Source organism: Dromaius novaehollandiae, chromosome 12 (genome assembly GCF_036370855.1).
Source record: "Dromaius novaehollandiae isolate bDroNov1 chromosome 12, bDroNov1.hap1, whole genome shotgun sequence".
Taxonomy (NCBI): Eukaryota; Metazoa; Chordata; class Aves; order Casuariiformes; family Dromaiidae; genus Dromaius; species Dromaius novaehollandiae.
Genome location: NC_088109.1, coordinates 20,811,893 through 20,825,833, shown reverse-complemented (window position 1 = coordinate 20,825,833; position 13,941 = coordinate 20,811,893). Strand labels below are relative to the sequence as shown.

General features: G+C 43.8%; 1 protein-coding gene across 2 annotated transcripts in view; it reads left to right on the top strand.

Moving 5' to 3' along the window:
• Positions 1-454: 454 nt before the first annotated feature.
• Positions 455-13,941, top strand: part of FRMD4B (FERM domain containing 4B) — a 147,200-nt gene continuing 133,713 nt past the window's right edge. The window contains exon 1 of one of the 2 annotated variants that reach the window (XM_064519183.1): positions 455-686. Coding sequence is in view for 1 of the 2 variants with exons in the window: in XM_064519182.1 (XP_064375252.1) it covers positions 10,446-10,448 (3 nt within the window). In the remaining variant the exon portion in view is untranslated. Of the gene's footprint in view, positions 687-10,429; positions 10,449-13,941 lie in introns of those variants that run through there. The other variant, XM_064519182.1, reaches the window with a different exon arrangement.

The window sequence follows — 13,941 nt, the reverse complement described above, 5'->3', positions numbered from 1 at the left end:
TAAGCGAAAAGGGGGAGTACCTGTAGTGGCTCTTGGGATGCTGAGCCAGGGGACTTGCCTGTGTGGATGTCACTTGCCTGTGTGGATGTCACTTGCCTGTGTGGATGTCACTTGCCTGTGTGGATGTCACTTGCCAGTCCGTGGAGAGTGGAGACCCTTGGCTGGCTCCAGCTGAAGTTGAGGGTGAGGATGTCTTAATTTTGGGGGGAGCGTGTGCCCCTTCTCCTTCGTGTGCCAGCGGAGCACAGCTCGGATGCTGTGGGAGAAAGGGGAGATCACCTTTCCGCACCACACACGTGCTGCTGTACCTGTAACCTGTGGTGATCAACGGCCACAGGGTCCCTTGCACCAGCGGCGGCCTCTCCCCCAGCTGCCGGGGTAATGGCGGGGGGGGGGGGGGGGGGGCGCGGCCCCCTGGCGGCAGCGCTGCCGCGGCGCTAGGGCGCTGCCCCCGGCGCCGGACGGCAGCGGCAGCCGCAGGAGGGTGGGCAGCCCGGGCGCGCCGGGTTGGATGCGAGGCGAGCGGCTGCGCCGCGGGAGGCGGCGGCGTGATGCGCGGCGGGGCCGGGCGGGGCGGGCTCCGCCGGCAGCCCCCATGTGCTGAGCGGCTCTGAGAGGGCAGGGGCAGCCGCGCTGGTGGTGGTGCTGCTGCCGCGGCGGCGGCGCTGGACGGAACCCGAGCCAAGGTAACGGCCGGCCGCGGCGCGAGCATTGTTCTCCCGCCCCGCGGCGCGCGGAGCGGCGCGGCCGCCCATTGTCACCCCTCGGCGCGGGGCAGGGCGCGGCGCCGCCGCCTGCCTCCCGCCCGCGAGGTGCCGCCGTTGGGGGGGGGGGGGGAGCGGGGTGCCGGCGCTGAGGGGCGGCCGTTGGCGGGGGGGGGGGGGGAAGCGGCCGTTGAGGGGAGCGCGCGACGGTTGAGGGGGGCGCGCGGCCGCCGCGGCGGTTGACAGGAGGGCGGGGCCGCTTTTCAAACCTGAGAGGACCGAGGCGGCCGCGGGCTGCCTGTGTGTGCGCGCGGCGCGGTGCCCCCGCAGCCTCGCCCTCGCTGTGGCGGGGCCGCCGGCCCTCAGGGCCGGATCCCCGCCGCGCTAAACGGCGCAGCGCCCCGCGGCCTCCCCTTCCCCCGCGGAGCCGCTCCGCGGTGCCTGGAGGGAGGCGCGGGCGGTCCCGCAGGCTGCGGCCGGGGGGCGGAGGGGCTCGGGCGGGGGGACTCATCGCTTATTCATGGCGCTCGTCTGCGTGCGCTGGAGCTCGCCGCGGGTTTGTTTAAGTTCGGTATTATTCGCAACGTGCCGGGGTGTTTTTGGCTGAGTAATGGCTTGCGGGAGAAAGTAAACCTTTGGGAGGGCGTGGGGAGAATTAAATTCAATGCCAAGCGCAATGAGGGGGAAAAAAAAAGTGCAATGGTGTTAATGTAATTTCACTCTCGGTTTAGTTGATAACAAATATTTACTCATTTTCAGACACTGAAAGCCGTTTGTTTACTCAGTGTGGGAGTATTCCTCAGACTTCTAACTTAGTCTGCTGGCGGGGATGGGATCCACCGGTACTGTCATTTTGTGTTACCCTAAGGCTGGCTTTCTCTCTCCTTTAGAGAAAGGAGCTTGGCAGCAGTGTGTTTACACACAGCACATGTCTCCTCAGGACTGAATGGACACGTTAGGACAGAAATACATGCTTGCAGGACCAAGGCCTCTCAGAGGAAACCTAATACACTTCCTTTGCTTTTGTTACACTTGTTTCCCTTCCTGGCTGCACTTCGCTTCCTCTCCTCTCTCCTAGAATAGCCTCTTTCCCTGTATTGTTCTCAGCCAGCTTCCTCTCGCCTCGCTTTTCCTCCACCCATCATTAGTTGCAGGTTCTCTGTGGACAGGCTCTTCTGATGCATCTTTTCACTCTCCCAGATCAGCCCCTTTCTTTCCCCCACAGAATTCAAGTTCAAACCTACCTGTTTGGGAAAACTACAGACTTAAATTGAAATAAACTTCCTCTAGAGCCTGCCAGATGTGAGAGGAGATTTCTGCTTGCCTCTGCAGCAATTTGTCAGTTTAATTTAAAACCTGTTATCTAAGTTAAACCTGTGTACTAAAGGTCATGTGTTTGTAAACTAGGCTTTCTAACTCAGCCATCCAATTATTTGTGATGTAAAGTAACATAATGCTTTAGCTGTGACCTCACTGCTTGCTACTTTCTATACATGGGGCTAAGTCTGTGACTAAATAAACATAGCTCTGTTGAAGGTAGTTGAGGACTGTTGTGTTTGACACAGAGGAAAAAGTTTGAGTGGCAGTAGTGACTGGGGGGATGAGATCCAGGGGCACATTAGACCAGTGTCTTTGAAAGGATCCGGACTCCATCTTCTATAGAATCTTGCTTTCCTGTGTTAGATCCACTTGAAAATATTCCCTTTTCTCTGTTAGCAGATACTCACTACCCTTTCTCTTTCTGTCTGGGAGAATAGTTTTTCTTTTAGAGGATTGTTCTAGGCACTCTGACTTTATTTGGAGTTTTTTTCAGATGGGGAGCAAAGAGAAGCTGAGCTTATTCATGTTATTTTCACAGGATTCCCAATAGCAGCAATGAAATAGTCAAGTCTTTTCCCAAGTTGTAGCCAAATAAAAATTGATTAATCTTTGAGTAGCTGCAGGTACGTTGGCTGGAGAGCTGTGTCTGCAGACTCAAGAAAACTGCAGTGCTTTAGTTATGCTTGGTTTCTATGCATATAGAAAGAACTTTTTTCTTTCAGTGTTCTCAGCTTTTTTAATTATCTGCTTGAAGCTGCCTTATTCTTTGTCTGCAGAAGTCAGTAGTACTTGCCTTGGAAAGATTTATATCCCCTGCAATTGAGAGGATTTCAAGCTTTGGTCTATTTTATATATAGATTCATCTTGCTGATTTCCTTGGTCTTTCATGGGTGCAGCTATGTCAGACAACATTTTTAGCTTGTTACTGATGTATTGAATGTGGCAAAGCTTACTAAAAATGTATGCTTCAGTCCATTGGAAATACATGTCATCTTACTGAAGACAGTGGTTGTATAGAAATTTTTCAATCCACTGACAAGCCCTGGAATCCTGTAATTTTGAAAACATTACAAGAGCGAATGAATTCCTGAGGTCTAACCTGCAGGTGACTCTTTGTGGTTTACTATGAGTTTGCTGCTTTTATATTCACTAAGGTGGGGTGTTTTCTGACTAGTGAAATGAAATTGCTATGCAGTTCCCTAGAGTAAAGGTGTGAATTTACCTCAGCTCTAGAAATGGGCGGTAGGGAGGGGTCTTTCCTAGGTCTTGTGCTATAATATTGAAAACAGCATCCCCCCCACTACATCACCTATAACTCACTTCCAGTGCAGTTACTTCTTTTAGTCTTGTGAATGCATGGAAGGCAAGTATGCAGAATGAGATGGTGCTAAGAGTAATACTGGTTGTTACTATGTACTGGTACACATGGTCAAGGCTTGGTGGAAAGGTGTCAGGGTGGAGAAGGAGTTGTCCTTTTTGCTCATCTTCCCTACAGGGAACAAACAATGTATGGCATCTGTGTTAAAAAGCACATAGGTGGGAATAGCATTGGCACATCTGGATTAAAAGCTTGTGTGTGTGTTTGCTGAGTGCACAGCAAGCCTGACAGTTGTGCTAGCTGTGGCCTGGTCTCCCTCCTCCACCCACAGTGATCCCTTCACATGGTGCAGGAAACTTGACCTCTTGTTGATGCCAGTCTGGCAGCAAAATTGCTGAGTCTGTGCTTGTGCACTGTCTTTCAGGAGTGGCATAAAAGACTTCTGTGAGCATAGCTTTGTCTCCTCTATGGGACTCTATACCAAGGAGCCTCCATGCCTGTATCAGACAAGTCTACCTTTAGTTTCCAGTAATTACAGCTGCAGAGGGGAAAAAGGAGCAAACATGCATAGGCCTACTGTAGGGCTTATGTAGTTTTCAAATAGCTTCAGTGCATTTTCTGGATCCTGCTTTCTTCTAATGCTCGTTAGTGTCCATTGGATGGTGGAGAGAGGAGAGAAGGGGAGGAAACGCAGGGACCTGGATAAATGGAGTACTCAAGATTTCAAGGACTATGTTCATGCTTTGTTGCATCTTCCCTTGGAAATGGTGGGGCAATATATCAAATACATCTGTAAGTGGTAGTATGAATTACAGCTCAGGGATAAACAGGTTAGAGGGTTAATGAGATGTCTGAACTTAATTGGTCTTTCCGTACAAATTGGCTATAATGTGTTTGTTTTCTCTTCCCTGGGATGCAGTGTTTCAGCAGTAATATAAATATAAGGATTAGCAAAAAGGATGGGTAGGAATCATGGTAATTTGGAAAACTTGGTCAAGAAACCTTGATCTTACCCCCTAGGATGGGTTGATGCATGATTTTGGACAGAGTAAGGTAGCTTAGAACTGGGGCCCTGAATACCTGAGTTCCAGTGCCACAAACAGTTGATTGTTGAGGCATAGACAGCAGTACTCCTGGGCTGTCGTATAGAGCTGTAGAATCCCAGGGTTAACAGAAACCTTTTATTTAGATGTGTTGTACAGGTTAACTAGGAAGACCAGTAAAGGAGGAGCTACAATGTGGTCTATGATCTCAAGGCCTTAGTTGCCAGGCAGCAACCCAGTCAGAGTGGCTGACTGAACACTGGGATAAATGAGGTGCTCAGGCTCCCAAATCTTTGGTCTCTTTTCTGTGAAGATTTCCATCCTGCTTTTTAAACTAAGTTGGAAAAAAAGGGTAACTTACAGGCAGGAAGGTGCTTATACAGGAGGAGCTGGTGATGACTTTCGTAACTGGGGCTTGTCTGGGTGCGTGTTTTACGTATCTCGGAATATATTAGAAATGATGATTGGAGACATTTAAGTGCTGGGGAGGGTGGGAGAAGCTAAGACACTCTTCCAGCTCAAATGATTCCTCAACAGTGCTGGGGTGTCTCATTGCTGCTTCTAGTCCATGCTGATTTCAGGTGTCAGGTTCAGCACAGGACCAGGCATTGGGCTGGATGTAGTGTCAGCTCTGTCAGTCTGACCGAACCAGGTGGCCAGCACAGGGAGCTGCATGCTGGTAGTGAGTAAGGAACAGCAGAGGTTTGCACAGTGAGAACCCTGCTTGCCAGGTTTGGATCGGAGCTCGCTTCAGAGTTCTTGGCCACCCCTTCCAGAAGTAGCATGGGGAAGGAAAGAACGCATGCTCAGGCTAGGCGGGACTCAAAATTACGCTGCTTACTGAGCTCGGATGAACTTGATATGAGAGCTCACAGTTCAATCAGATGCCAGACTTTTTTCCTCTCAAATTATAACCTAAAATCTAAAACATAGCAAATTCTTTAAGGGGGTAAAATTAGATTTTTGGTTCATGTTTTGTTTTTTAATAGAAGTACCACAGTGAGATGGTTTCTTTGTGCTTAACATATGAATTGATTAGGTAGTGCATGTCACGAGTTGCCTGCAAACAGTTTTCATAAAGCAGCTGAGTTTTTTGTTTAGGTTTTCTGACCAGCTGAGGACAGCTGTAGAGCACATGACAGATAAAGAAAGATCAAGCTTTTTAGATCACCATGTCATCATAGGAAGGACTGATTGAAGTGAAGGCACAGGCTTGGCACCTCTGCATTAGTAATCAGAGTTCAGAGAAAGCAGTACATGCCATATGCTACCAGACTGGTCAATACTTAAAACTATTTGCTCAGAATGTGATTAAATCAAGAGTTGAGTGCAATAAGTAGGTCGCTGGGCATTATTGATAAATGAGCTACATTCTGTTGTTGCGTACCTTGCCAGCCATATCGTATGGCAATTTTTAGTTAAAGCAGTAATGCCTTAGCTGGCTTAGAACATGTATATCTATTTTTTTTAACAGGGTAAACAGTTTGCTTCCAATATAATGACGAAAAGCAAAAGGCAAAGCTCCTGTTGTTTGATTCCAGCCATTTCAAAGCATTAAGCCTTCCTTATGCCCCCAGTTGTATAGCATCAGGGCTTTTAGCAATTGCTAATGATTCTGTGGTTAAATGGTATAGGTTATAGAAAGCAGGGCTTTTTGTTTTGCTTTGCTTTTTAAAGCAACTCAACAAACCATCAAAACATAGTTCCTGCATGATTCTAGTAATTTTTGGAAAACGGACTGCACATCAAATACACTGTAATTTCAGTTAGATCTTTGCTTTTTTGCTTTGCCTGTTTATAGGGTTATCTTAAGTTGTGAAAGGATATATTTTTACTTGGTAATTTCTTTGGAGGCTAAATCGTTTAGTAGATAGGCTGTATCTAGAGCAAGCAAGAGTTTTAGTTTTTCAGCAGCTCTCAAAAGTTCAGTGGAAAGAGCAGGGAAAATGCTAAAGGAAAAGCAGTTCTGACTGGATAATCTTGTCGGATAGCTGTCAGTTTAACACTCTTATGAGAACTAAGTCTTAGCATTGTCTAAGTGTTTGAAGTGTTGTCCCAGAACTCAGGCTTATGCAGCAGCAGTACAGCTAGGTTCTTTTCATTTTTCTGCCAATGCAGGATTGATCACTACTACATGCTTCCAATTCTAAGCTGAATTTTTTTCAAAACCAGTGAATGCTTTGGGTATGGTTATGAGATCACATTATGGTCTAGTTACTGTGTGAAAACAATTGTTTGAGCCACTACTTTGGTCTTAGGAGCATGCACAAGGTCATTTATTGCAGCTCCAGTGACTGGCAGTGATTAGTTAAACTGTCACAACCTGGTCAAATTGTTATGTGACCATGCCTTTGTAGTGAGAGGTAGATACTCAAAACCTTTTCTAATATTTTTTAAAAATCTAGCCCTACAGTTTTTCTTATACAAACTTTTGAACTATGCTTAGTTCCTTTGAAAGAGAATACTGTAGGCTGGTTAATCTCCCACATATATAAATCTTTCATATAATTAATCCTTTTTTAGATCCCAGTGTAGGAGAGATGGTTTTAAAAACAAATCCATTTATTTTGTGTTGCATTAAAAGAAAACCCATTTACTTGAAAGCAGAAACAAAGCAGAAATCCAGGTGCACACACTTTCTGCAAGTTCTCAGTTATTGCTATACAATGTAAAAATAAGTCTTCATAGATTTATCCTCCTGCTGCAAATATACTAAGAATTGAGGTTACTTTTAAGGCTTTTCTATCCTGAAAAAAAACTGGTAGCCAATTCAGTGACAAAAGAAGGTCAAGATCTCATCATAGATTTCGCCTCTTGAAATTAATGGGGGTCTTGAGGCTAGAACTTCACCTGGAGTTTTACTTAAATATTTCCTTGTAATACTTTGTGTACTTTTAGAGCTGTGGAATTGCAAAGTTTTATTGAAATACCAATTCTTCTGTGTACTAGCCTGATTCATGAATGATCTGGCTGACTCTTGCTTTCCCCTTTTAATGAAGCATAAGAGCATTAGGAAACACTCTGAATGTTTTGATTATTTTTAAATAGGTTAAATAGCATCAACAACAAAAATGAAGTTGTGCATCCTTTTTCCTTCTTTCTCAACAAGTCCTAGAAGGCCTTGGGGGAGAGACCATTATTTCTTTTGTTTAGAAACAAGTCTGAAAGTAATAAAACAATTGATGGAGATTTTGGAAAATGCTTTCACTTGAGTCAGCCTGCACTGGCCCAGAGAAAACAGCAGAAAGGTTATTGCTCTGTAGTTGGACTTTGAGTACTTTCATATGGCAATGCTTGATTTGCTTGTTTCTTTGCCAGTTTAAGGCTCAAGTAATGGAGGAGTGGAATATGATGTGATAAAAGATGTTGCGTTATTTTAGAGCAGGAAGCAGTCAGGCTGGTAATGAGGAAGGAGTCCAGAAAACCAGGAGGAAGAGGAGAGTGGCTAGAAAGAGGAGTCATCATTCTGGATGTGATTGGGCTGGGCACCTACACAGAAGGTGTCTGCCATCTGTAATCTAGCTACAGGCTGAGATCATAACATATTGATGTATGTTATGTGACATAATAGCTCGAGAGGCATTGTAGTACTAAATGTATAGGTTACAGGAACACAGTTACTGCATCCATCTTAACAATACTGTTTGGATGTTATGGAAAGCAGATGTATGCATGCTCAGTAGCTATTGTGCAAGAAAGGGTAAATCAAAACAGTGAAGAAAGCAGTTCTTGTAAGGAAAAAAAATTTTAAATCTCAAAAGAAAGGGAGGTAGAGCTAAGATTACAGGCCTTGACATGCTCTGTCATGCTGTTTGTCCCTGAAGGCAATGGTGATGAAAAATGTGCATCTGGAGCCCCAGAAATATCTCCAAAGTTAGTCCCAGTGCACAGAGGTAATTGCAGTGGTATAATGAGTTTGGTTATTTCTTACTTTCCTCTGGCAGTAGTAAGACACTTTCTCTCTACTCTGTTCTAGTTTGGACTTCTATTCCTAGCTTAGGAAAACAAACTACAACCCCCCCCCCCCCACTGCAGATCCAGCAATTTAAGAGTGCTTAACTCTGACTGCATTGGGTTTACTCTTGGGCATAATATGAAGGAAGCATCCTTGTTTGCAGGGATGCTACCTGAGAGCAGAGCCTGGTTACAAAGCAAATTTAAAATGACCAAAACTTTAATAATAGTCTTTCAGTAAAATGACAGCACCACCATGTAAAAGCTGCATATGGAGAAGAAAGGCAAAAAATGGGAGTTTTAAAAGGAAGTGCTGCAACATGAGTCCTTCCTATCCATACCATATTCTTCACAAATTTTACAATGAAATAGAACAGTTTTTTAAAGTACTTATTCCTCCCGACGACCTCAAAAAAGCTTAGTGGAGAATTAGTATCTAATGTTTTAGTCACTAAAATCTAATTGGCATTTTATTGTGAACATCCTTGTCAGTGGGGTAATATAGAGGAAGAGATGTGTATATGAAGTATAGTGAATGTGTGAGATTCTGGATGCCTGGGCTCTGCCTTTTCTTCTGTCCTCCAAAATGTTTTTTTAAGTTGTCTGTTGTCTCTGTGTTGAAAATCAGCTGTATCTCTGTCTGATTTAACGGTCTGTGCTCTTGTGCAACAAAAAAAGCTTGGAGAAAAAATGTTTCTAATCATTTCTACAATGCAGCCTGATTTTCTAAGTATGGGAGTCAGAAATGGGAAGCTCTGGGAGGTGTCTGTTTGGCAGCCTGGAGGCTGATGCGTTATCTGGCACAGATGAAAGGTCTCTGTGCTTATCTGACAGTATTTTTTAATGCCGACCATGGGAGTCTGCCTCTCTTGGCAAAAGCATAATTTGCTTTCCATGTTTTAGTCTTTGCACCTACAAGCCCTGCAAATCATCATAAGGGTTGGATTTGTCTCTGCTGGAAACAACTGAGAGGAATCATCTAATAAGTTTTCAGTGAAAGAGAAGCTGAATTGAAGCTGAAATCTAATAAGTAAATGGGTCCTTGTTACTTGAGCCAGATAGGGAACACTAGCAGTCTTAGTCTGTACAGGTTTTTTTCTAGGCTATAGTGTGAACCTGGTAAGAAACACATTAATGTTGAGGCTTCCGAAGTTTGTCATGTATGTGAAATGATTTTTTGAGGGGTAAGGAGAGGGAAAACAGTGTGCTTTCTCAGATCTGCCTGATAGCAAGCGTGGGCAGTAAAGAGGGAGAGTTTGTGTAGGGTATGCACTGGGGGTTACTGGTATGATAAAAGATCCTACTTTTTCCTTGCAAACTTTGCTTATTTTTGAAAAATTTTAGTGACTATTGCATCATTTCTACTGACTCATAGCAAGATTTGTCCTTACCTACTACACTAATTGTTTAATGGTATTTAGGGATGAGAATTTCATGACAGTCAGCTCCTAGTCAAAGGGGCACGTGGATAAAAGCCGTGTGGATGTGGTAGGTTTATTAGGAGAGGGAAGTGTCTCCAGTGGGGGGTTGTATATAATTTGTAAAATTGTATAAAAACTTTAACTGGAGAAAAGGAAACCAACTAGATCCTGCTGTCCAGTCTGGCATATCAGATATTTCTTGATTTTTTTTTTTTTTTTTTTTTTTTTTTTTTATTGTTAAGTAAACAGGTCTCATAACAAAGGTATTTGAAGAAATCCTTAGTAAAAGCTGTTTGGTCAGACTAAACTAAACCCAGTCTTTAACTCTGTTTTGGAGTTTACCTTTATCAAAGGTTGCTTGCTAGCTGGAGTTAACCTGACTAGATTCCTTCCACTTTGAACATCAGGGAGCTGCTTTTAGTATACTTTTTTAGACTCTTCATTCTTGGCCTGTATTTCTGTATTTTTTTTTTTTAAGCAAGTACTATTAGCTTTGGGGCGTAGTGGCGGAAATGATTGTTAGCAATGTGTTAATATCTTGTCTTCCAGAAGTTACACCCTGTCACAGCGTCATATGCTTGTTTGGGCAAGCTGCACCTCTTTTCTCATTCCTGAAAGACAAAATACTTTCTTTTAAAGCTCCCCTCTTACTTGAATGGAGTCTGAGTTGTGCAGCAGCTGAGATATGGTATGTTTATTAAAAAATTTGAATATCATCTTCACTCTTGACTAAAACATAGTTGCTTAGGATCTTAGTGGCACTAGGAATAAGTCTCCCCATTTGCCATAACAGTTTTTGTCTATGGCTCTGCCTTTAAGTATAGGGTGTATGGTTGCTCTTTGTGGTAGACTGTCTGGTTTCCCTTGGCACTTCCTCTGCAAAGTTGTAATTGTTTGTGTTTTGTTTTTACTACTAGCAGTATTCTGTAGTCCTGTCCTCACAAAATAAAATGTGAAAAAATGAATATCAAGTAAAAGCTAGCCATGGGTATGACTACCAGGAAATAGCTGCCAGAGGAGAAACAGAGGAAACCTGTTAAATGTCTGGCAAGCATAGGAATGCTGTAGGGAATAAACTGACCAGCAGTTTATCATTAGCAAGTTTCATCTAGTGATTCCAGGTAAGTGGAAATTTCATCTTTGATTTCATAAGATCTGTAGTAGCAGACCATTGCCATAAGTGCGTATAGTCCTGTCAAAAGTAGTTTGGGAACATGTTTAGTATTTTCTGGCAGCTTCTTTACTTCAGTAAAGAAAGGTGTTTCCTTCCTTTCCCTTACAACCTGTGCGAAAGCATCAAAGTAGGCCTGGGAAATGTGGTGTGTTTTCTCAGCTGAGACCTGAACTGCAGAAACAAGTGCTGGCTGCCTGGGGTGAGGGATGAGATGCGTTGTAAGCAGAGTCAGGAGGGAGGTCTGTAGCATGCGACTCCTGTCTTGTCTGAATTTATCAATGCAAGTCTTGTATGAGGCTTTTGGAGATGTGCTTTGCCAAGGAGCAACAGTTGCAGGCTTAGACTTATGCTTTGGGGAACCAGAAATTGGATTTAATGTTTTCATTGTTTTTTATATATGCCAGGAATTTTTACAGTTGCAGTCCAGCCTTTTAAAGCAAATTTAAAATTGCTTGAAGAGCCCCTAATTGACTAGTGCTTGGTGCTTGAGCCTATGCTATAACAGCTAATCTTAAACAGTGGATATATGTTAGTGGTGGAGCCCTTAAATGTCTTGACCACGTGACAAAGGTGTATAGGTGCACAGGCAAGGAGGAAGGTAAGAGATTCATATGACTTATGCAGCAGTCTTCCACACCTAACTGCAATGAAGTCAGACCTGGCCTTGACACACAAGGATTTTAGATATGACCTTCCTTTTATCTATGTGGTTTTGTAGCCTCCAGGTGCAAAGTAGTGCTATACAGAATTGTCAGATGTGATGGCAAAAATGAAGATCCCAGTTCCTTACAGGAACTCTTACTTCCTTCCTTGAAAGCAGGAAGGAGAAAAGATGGAACCATGGGTATATATTCCATTCCTTTCCATTTGGGAAAACAAATCCTTAGATCTTAAGCAGTATCCACTGATGCTACTGTCAGTTGTGCTGTTGGGTTTTCTTGCAGTGGCCTGTTCTTCCTACTAAAACTTCAGCTGCATGTGGATTGTTTTACACAATAGACTTGAGAATAGGGGGGAAATGGGATTTTGTTTGCTTTTAAAGTTCATACAGCATGGCATGCATTTCTAAAACATACCATATATGTGTGTATGTTGTACTTCGTACGAAAAAGTAGTCGTTGTTGCTTCATCAGGATGCTAAAAATCAAACTGTGGTTAAAACGGATCTTGCTTGCCATTTACTATTTGTGCCTGCTTGCCTTCATATGCAAAATTTGCCTGAATAATAGTACCATTTTACATAAAGTATAATTCAAGTGCCAGAAATTTGGAGGTGTCATGGGAAGTGCTGCAGGAGTGTGTTGGATGGGGAGGAGGGTGGATTTCTGCCTGAATGTTGTCCCCAGGTGTTCCTTGGAGCACTTCCCAGCCCTGTGAACTGGAGTCTTCTAACATTTGTGACTCTCGGGGTCAGGGTGGGGGAGACTTCAGGGTGGCTGTGCCTCTTGGGAGCAGGTGGGAGTGGAAATTCCTGTTGTACAGGAAAAGATTTCTGATAATGCTCTAAGTAGTGCTCTTCCCAAAGCAGCCTCATATCTAATGCTTCTGGAAACAAAAGATTTTTGGAGGCAGAACTTTTGACTGGAAAATCGGTAGTAGGTGAAGCCTAACACCTGTGTGTAGCTTGCTTTTCTTTGGGGCTACTGCAGATATCGGAGTAGTTTTCAGCAACAGTGCCAGTCACTTCAGGCTGTTGAGACTTCTATTTTCATACCACAAATCTTGTCCTGTACCTGCTGTCACTGGCTGTTGTGTGAGCCTTGCCTGAGTCTGTGCTGCTGTGGAACTTGTGCCATATCACTTCTAAGCTCATAAAGCCCCTGGTTCAGTCCTGATGTTGGTTACTGTGTAGGTTTAGTGTGGCCAATCCACTTGAGAGGCTCACCTGGAAATGCCCCCACCCCTGCAGATTTCTTTGTCCTGAGAAATTCTGTAGCCAACTGACTGGTGTTTGCAACATGTTGCTCTGTTTGTGGAGGCTGTGTCGGACTTGAGACTCGTGGCAGTCTTCCATGCAGAGTCAACCTCTGGATCTAATCAAGGAGGTGGAAGATGCTTGTGTATAGGAAGAAAAATGATGCAAAGCTTAAAAACAAAGCAAAATCTGATTTTGGGGAAGCTGGAAATATCTACTTGAAATTCCCTTGTTTTAATGATTTCATACGCAAGTTGTTCTTATAACTAGTGTGGTAACTTCTACAATAAATTACTTGATTTTGAAGGCTGCAGTTCTGAGTAAATGATGGCTCTTCACAGCACAGACAAGGTCTGCAAACAAAAATCAAAGCAAGAGAGGATTTGCATAGGGCAATGCAAAGAAACATAATGGCAAGTATTTGGTGGGTGCAAACATTGAGGCAGGAGCACTATTCAATATAATGGAACAAGGGGTGATAGCACAAAGCTGAGAAAACAGGTACAGGCCTGATTTGGATTTGCTCCATGTTAAGCAGTTCCTCAGATAAGTCTCTGCCAGGCACCAGAAAGCTGGTTTGAAAAACTTAGCAGGAATGTGTGTAAGGAAGACCTGTGGGTTTAAAGCAGATTAAGCTTGAGACCAGACATACTGAAGGGGATCCTTGTGGGTGGAGTTCTTGTGACTTTATGCAGTTTCTCAACTTTATCTCACTCCTAGTGACTGACTTGGGGATTAAGGTACTAGTCTGTACATGCAACTGCGGCTTTCAGTTGTCTTCTCTTTTACTGTGACTGTTGATTGCTTAAAACAGTCTGTCATTGTGCTACATACTAATGGTCTGGTATTGTGCATAGCACAGATTGGATGAAGTATGGTATTTTTATTCCAGTGGGAAGAAGGATTCAGAGCCACTTACTGATGGTGCTTTGTGCTCTTCTCAAACCAAGAGGTTTTGAAACTTTGCAGTTGTCACTTCAGTGTGTAATTATTTCAAGAAAGCATTTGCTCTGAAGTTGACATATATGTCTAAGGGGAGACTGGGGCAAGATAGAAGGAAAAATTAAATTCAAACCTACCACCATCCAGTAA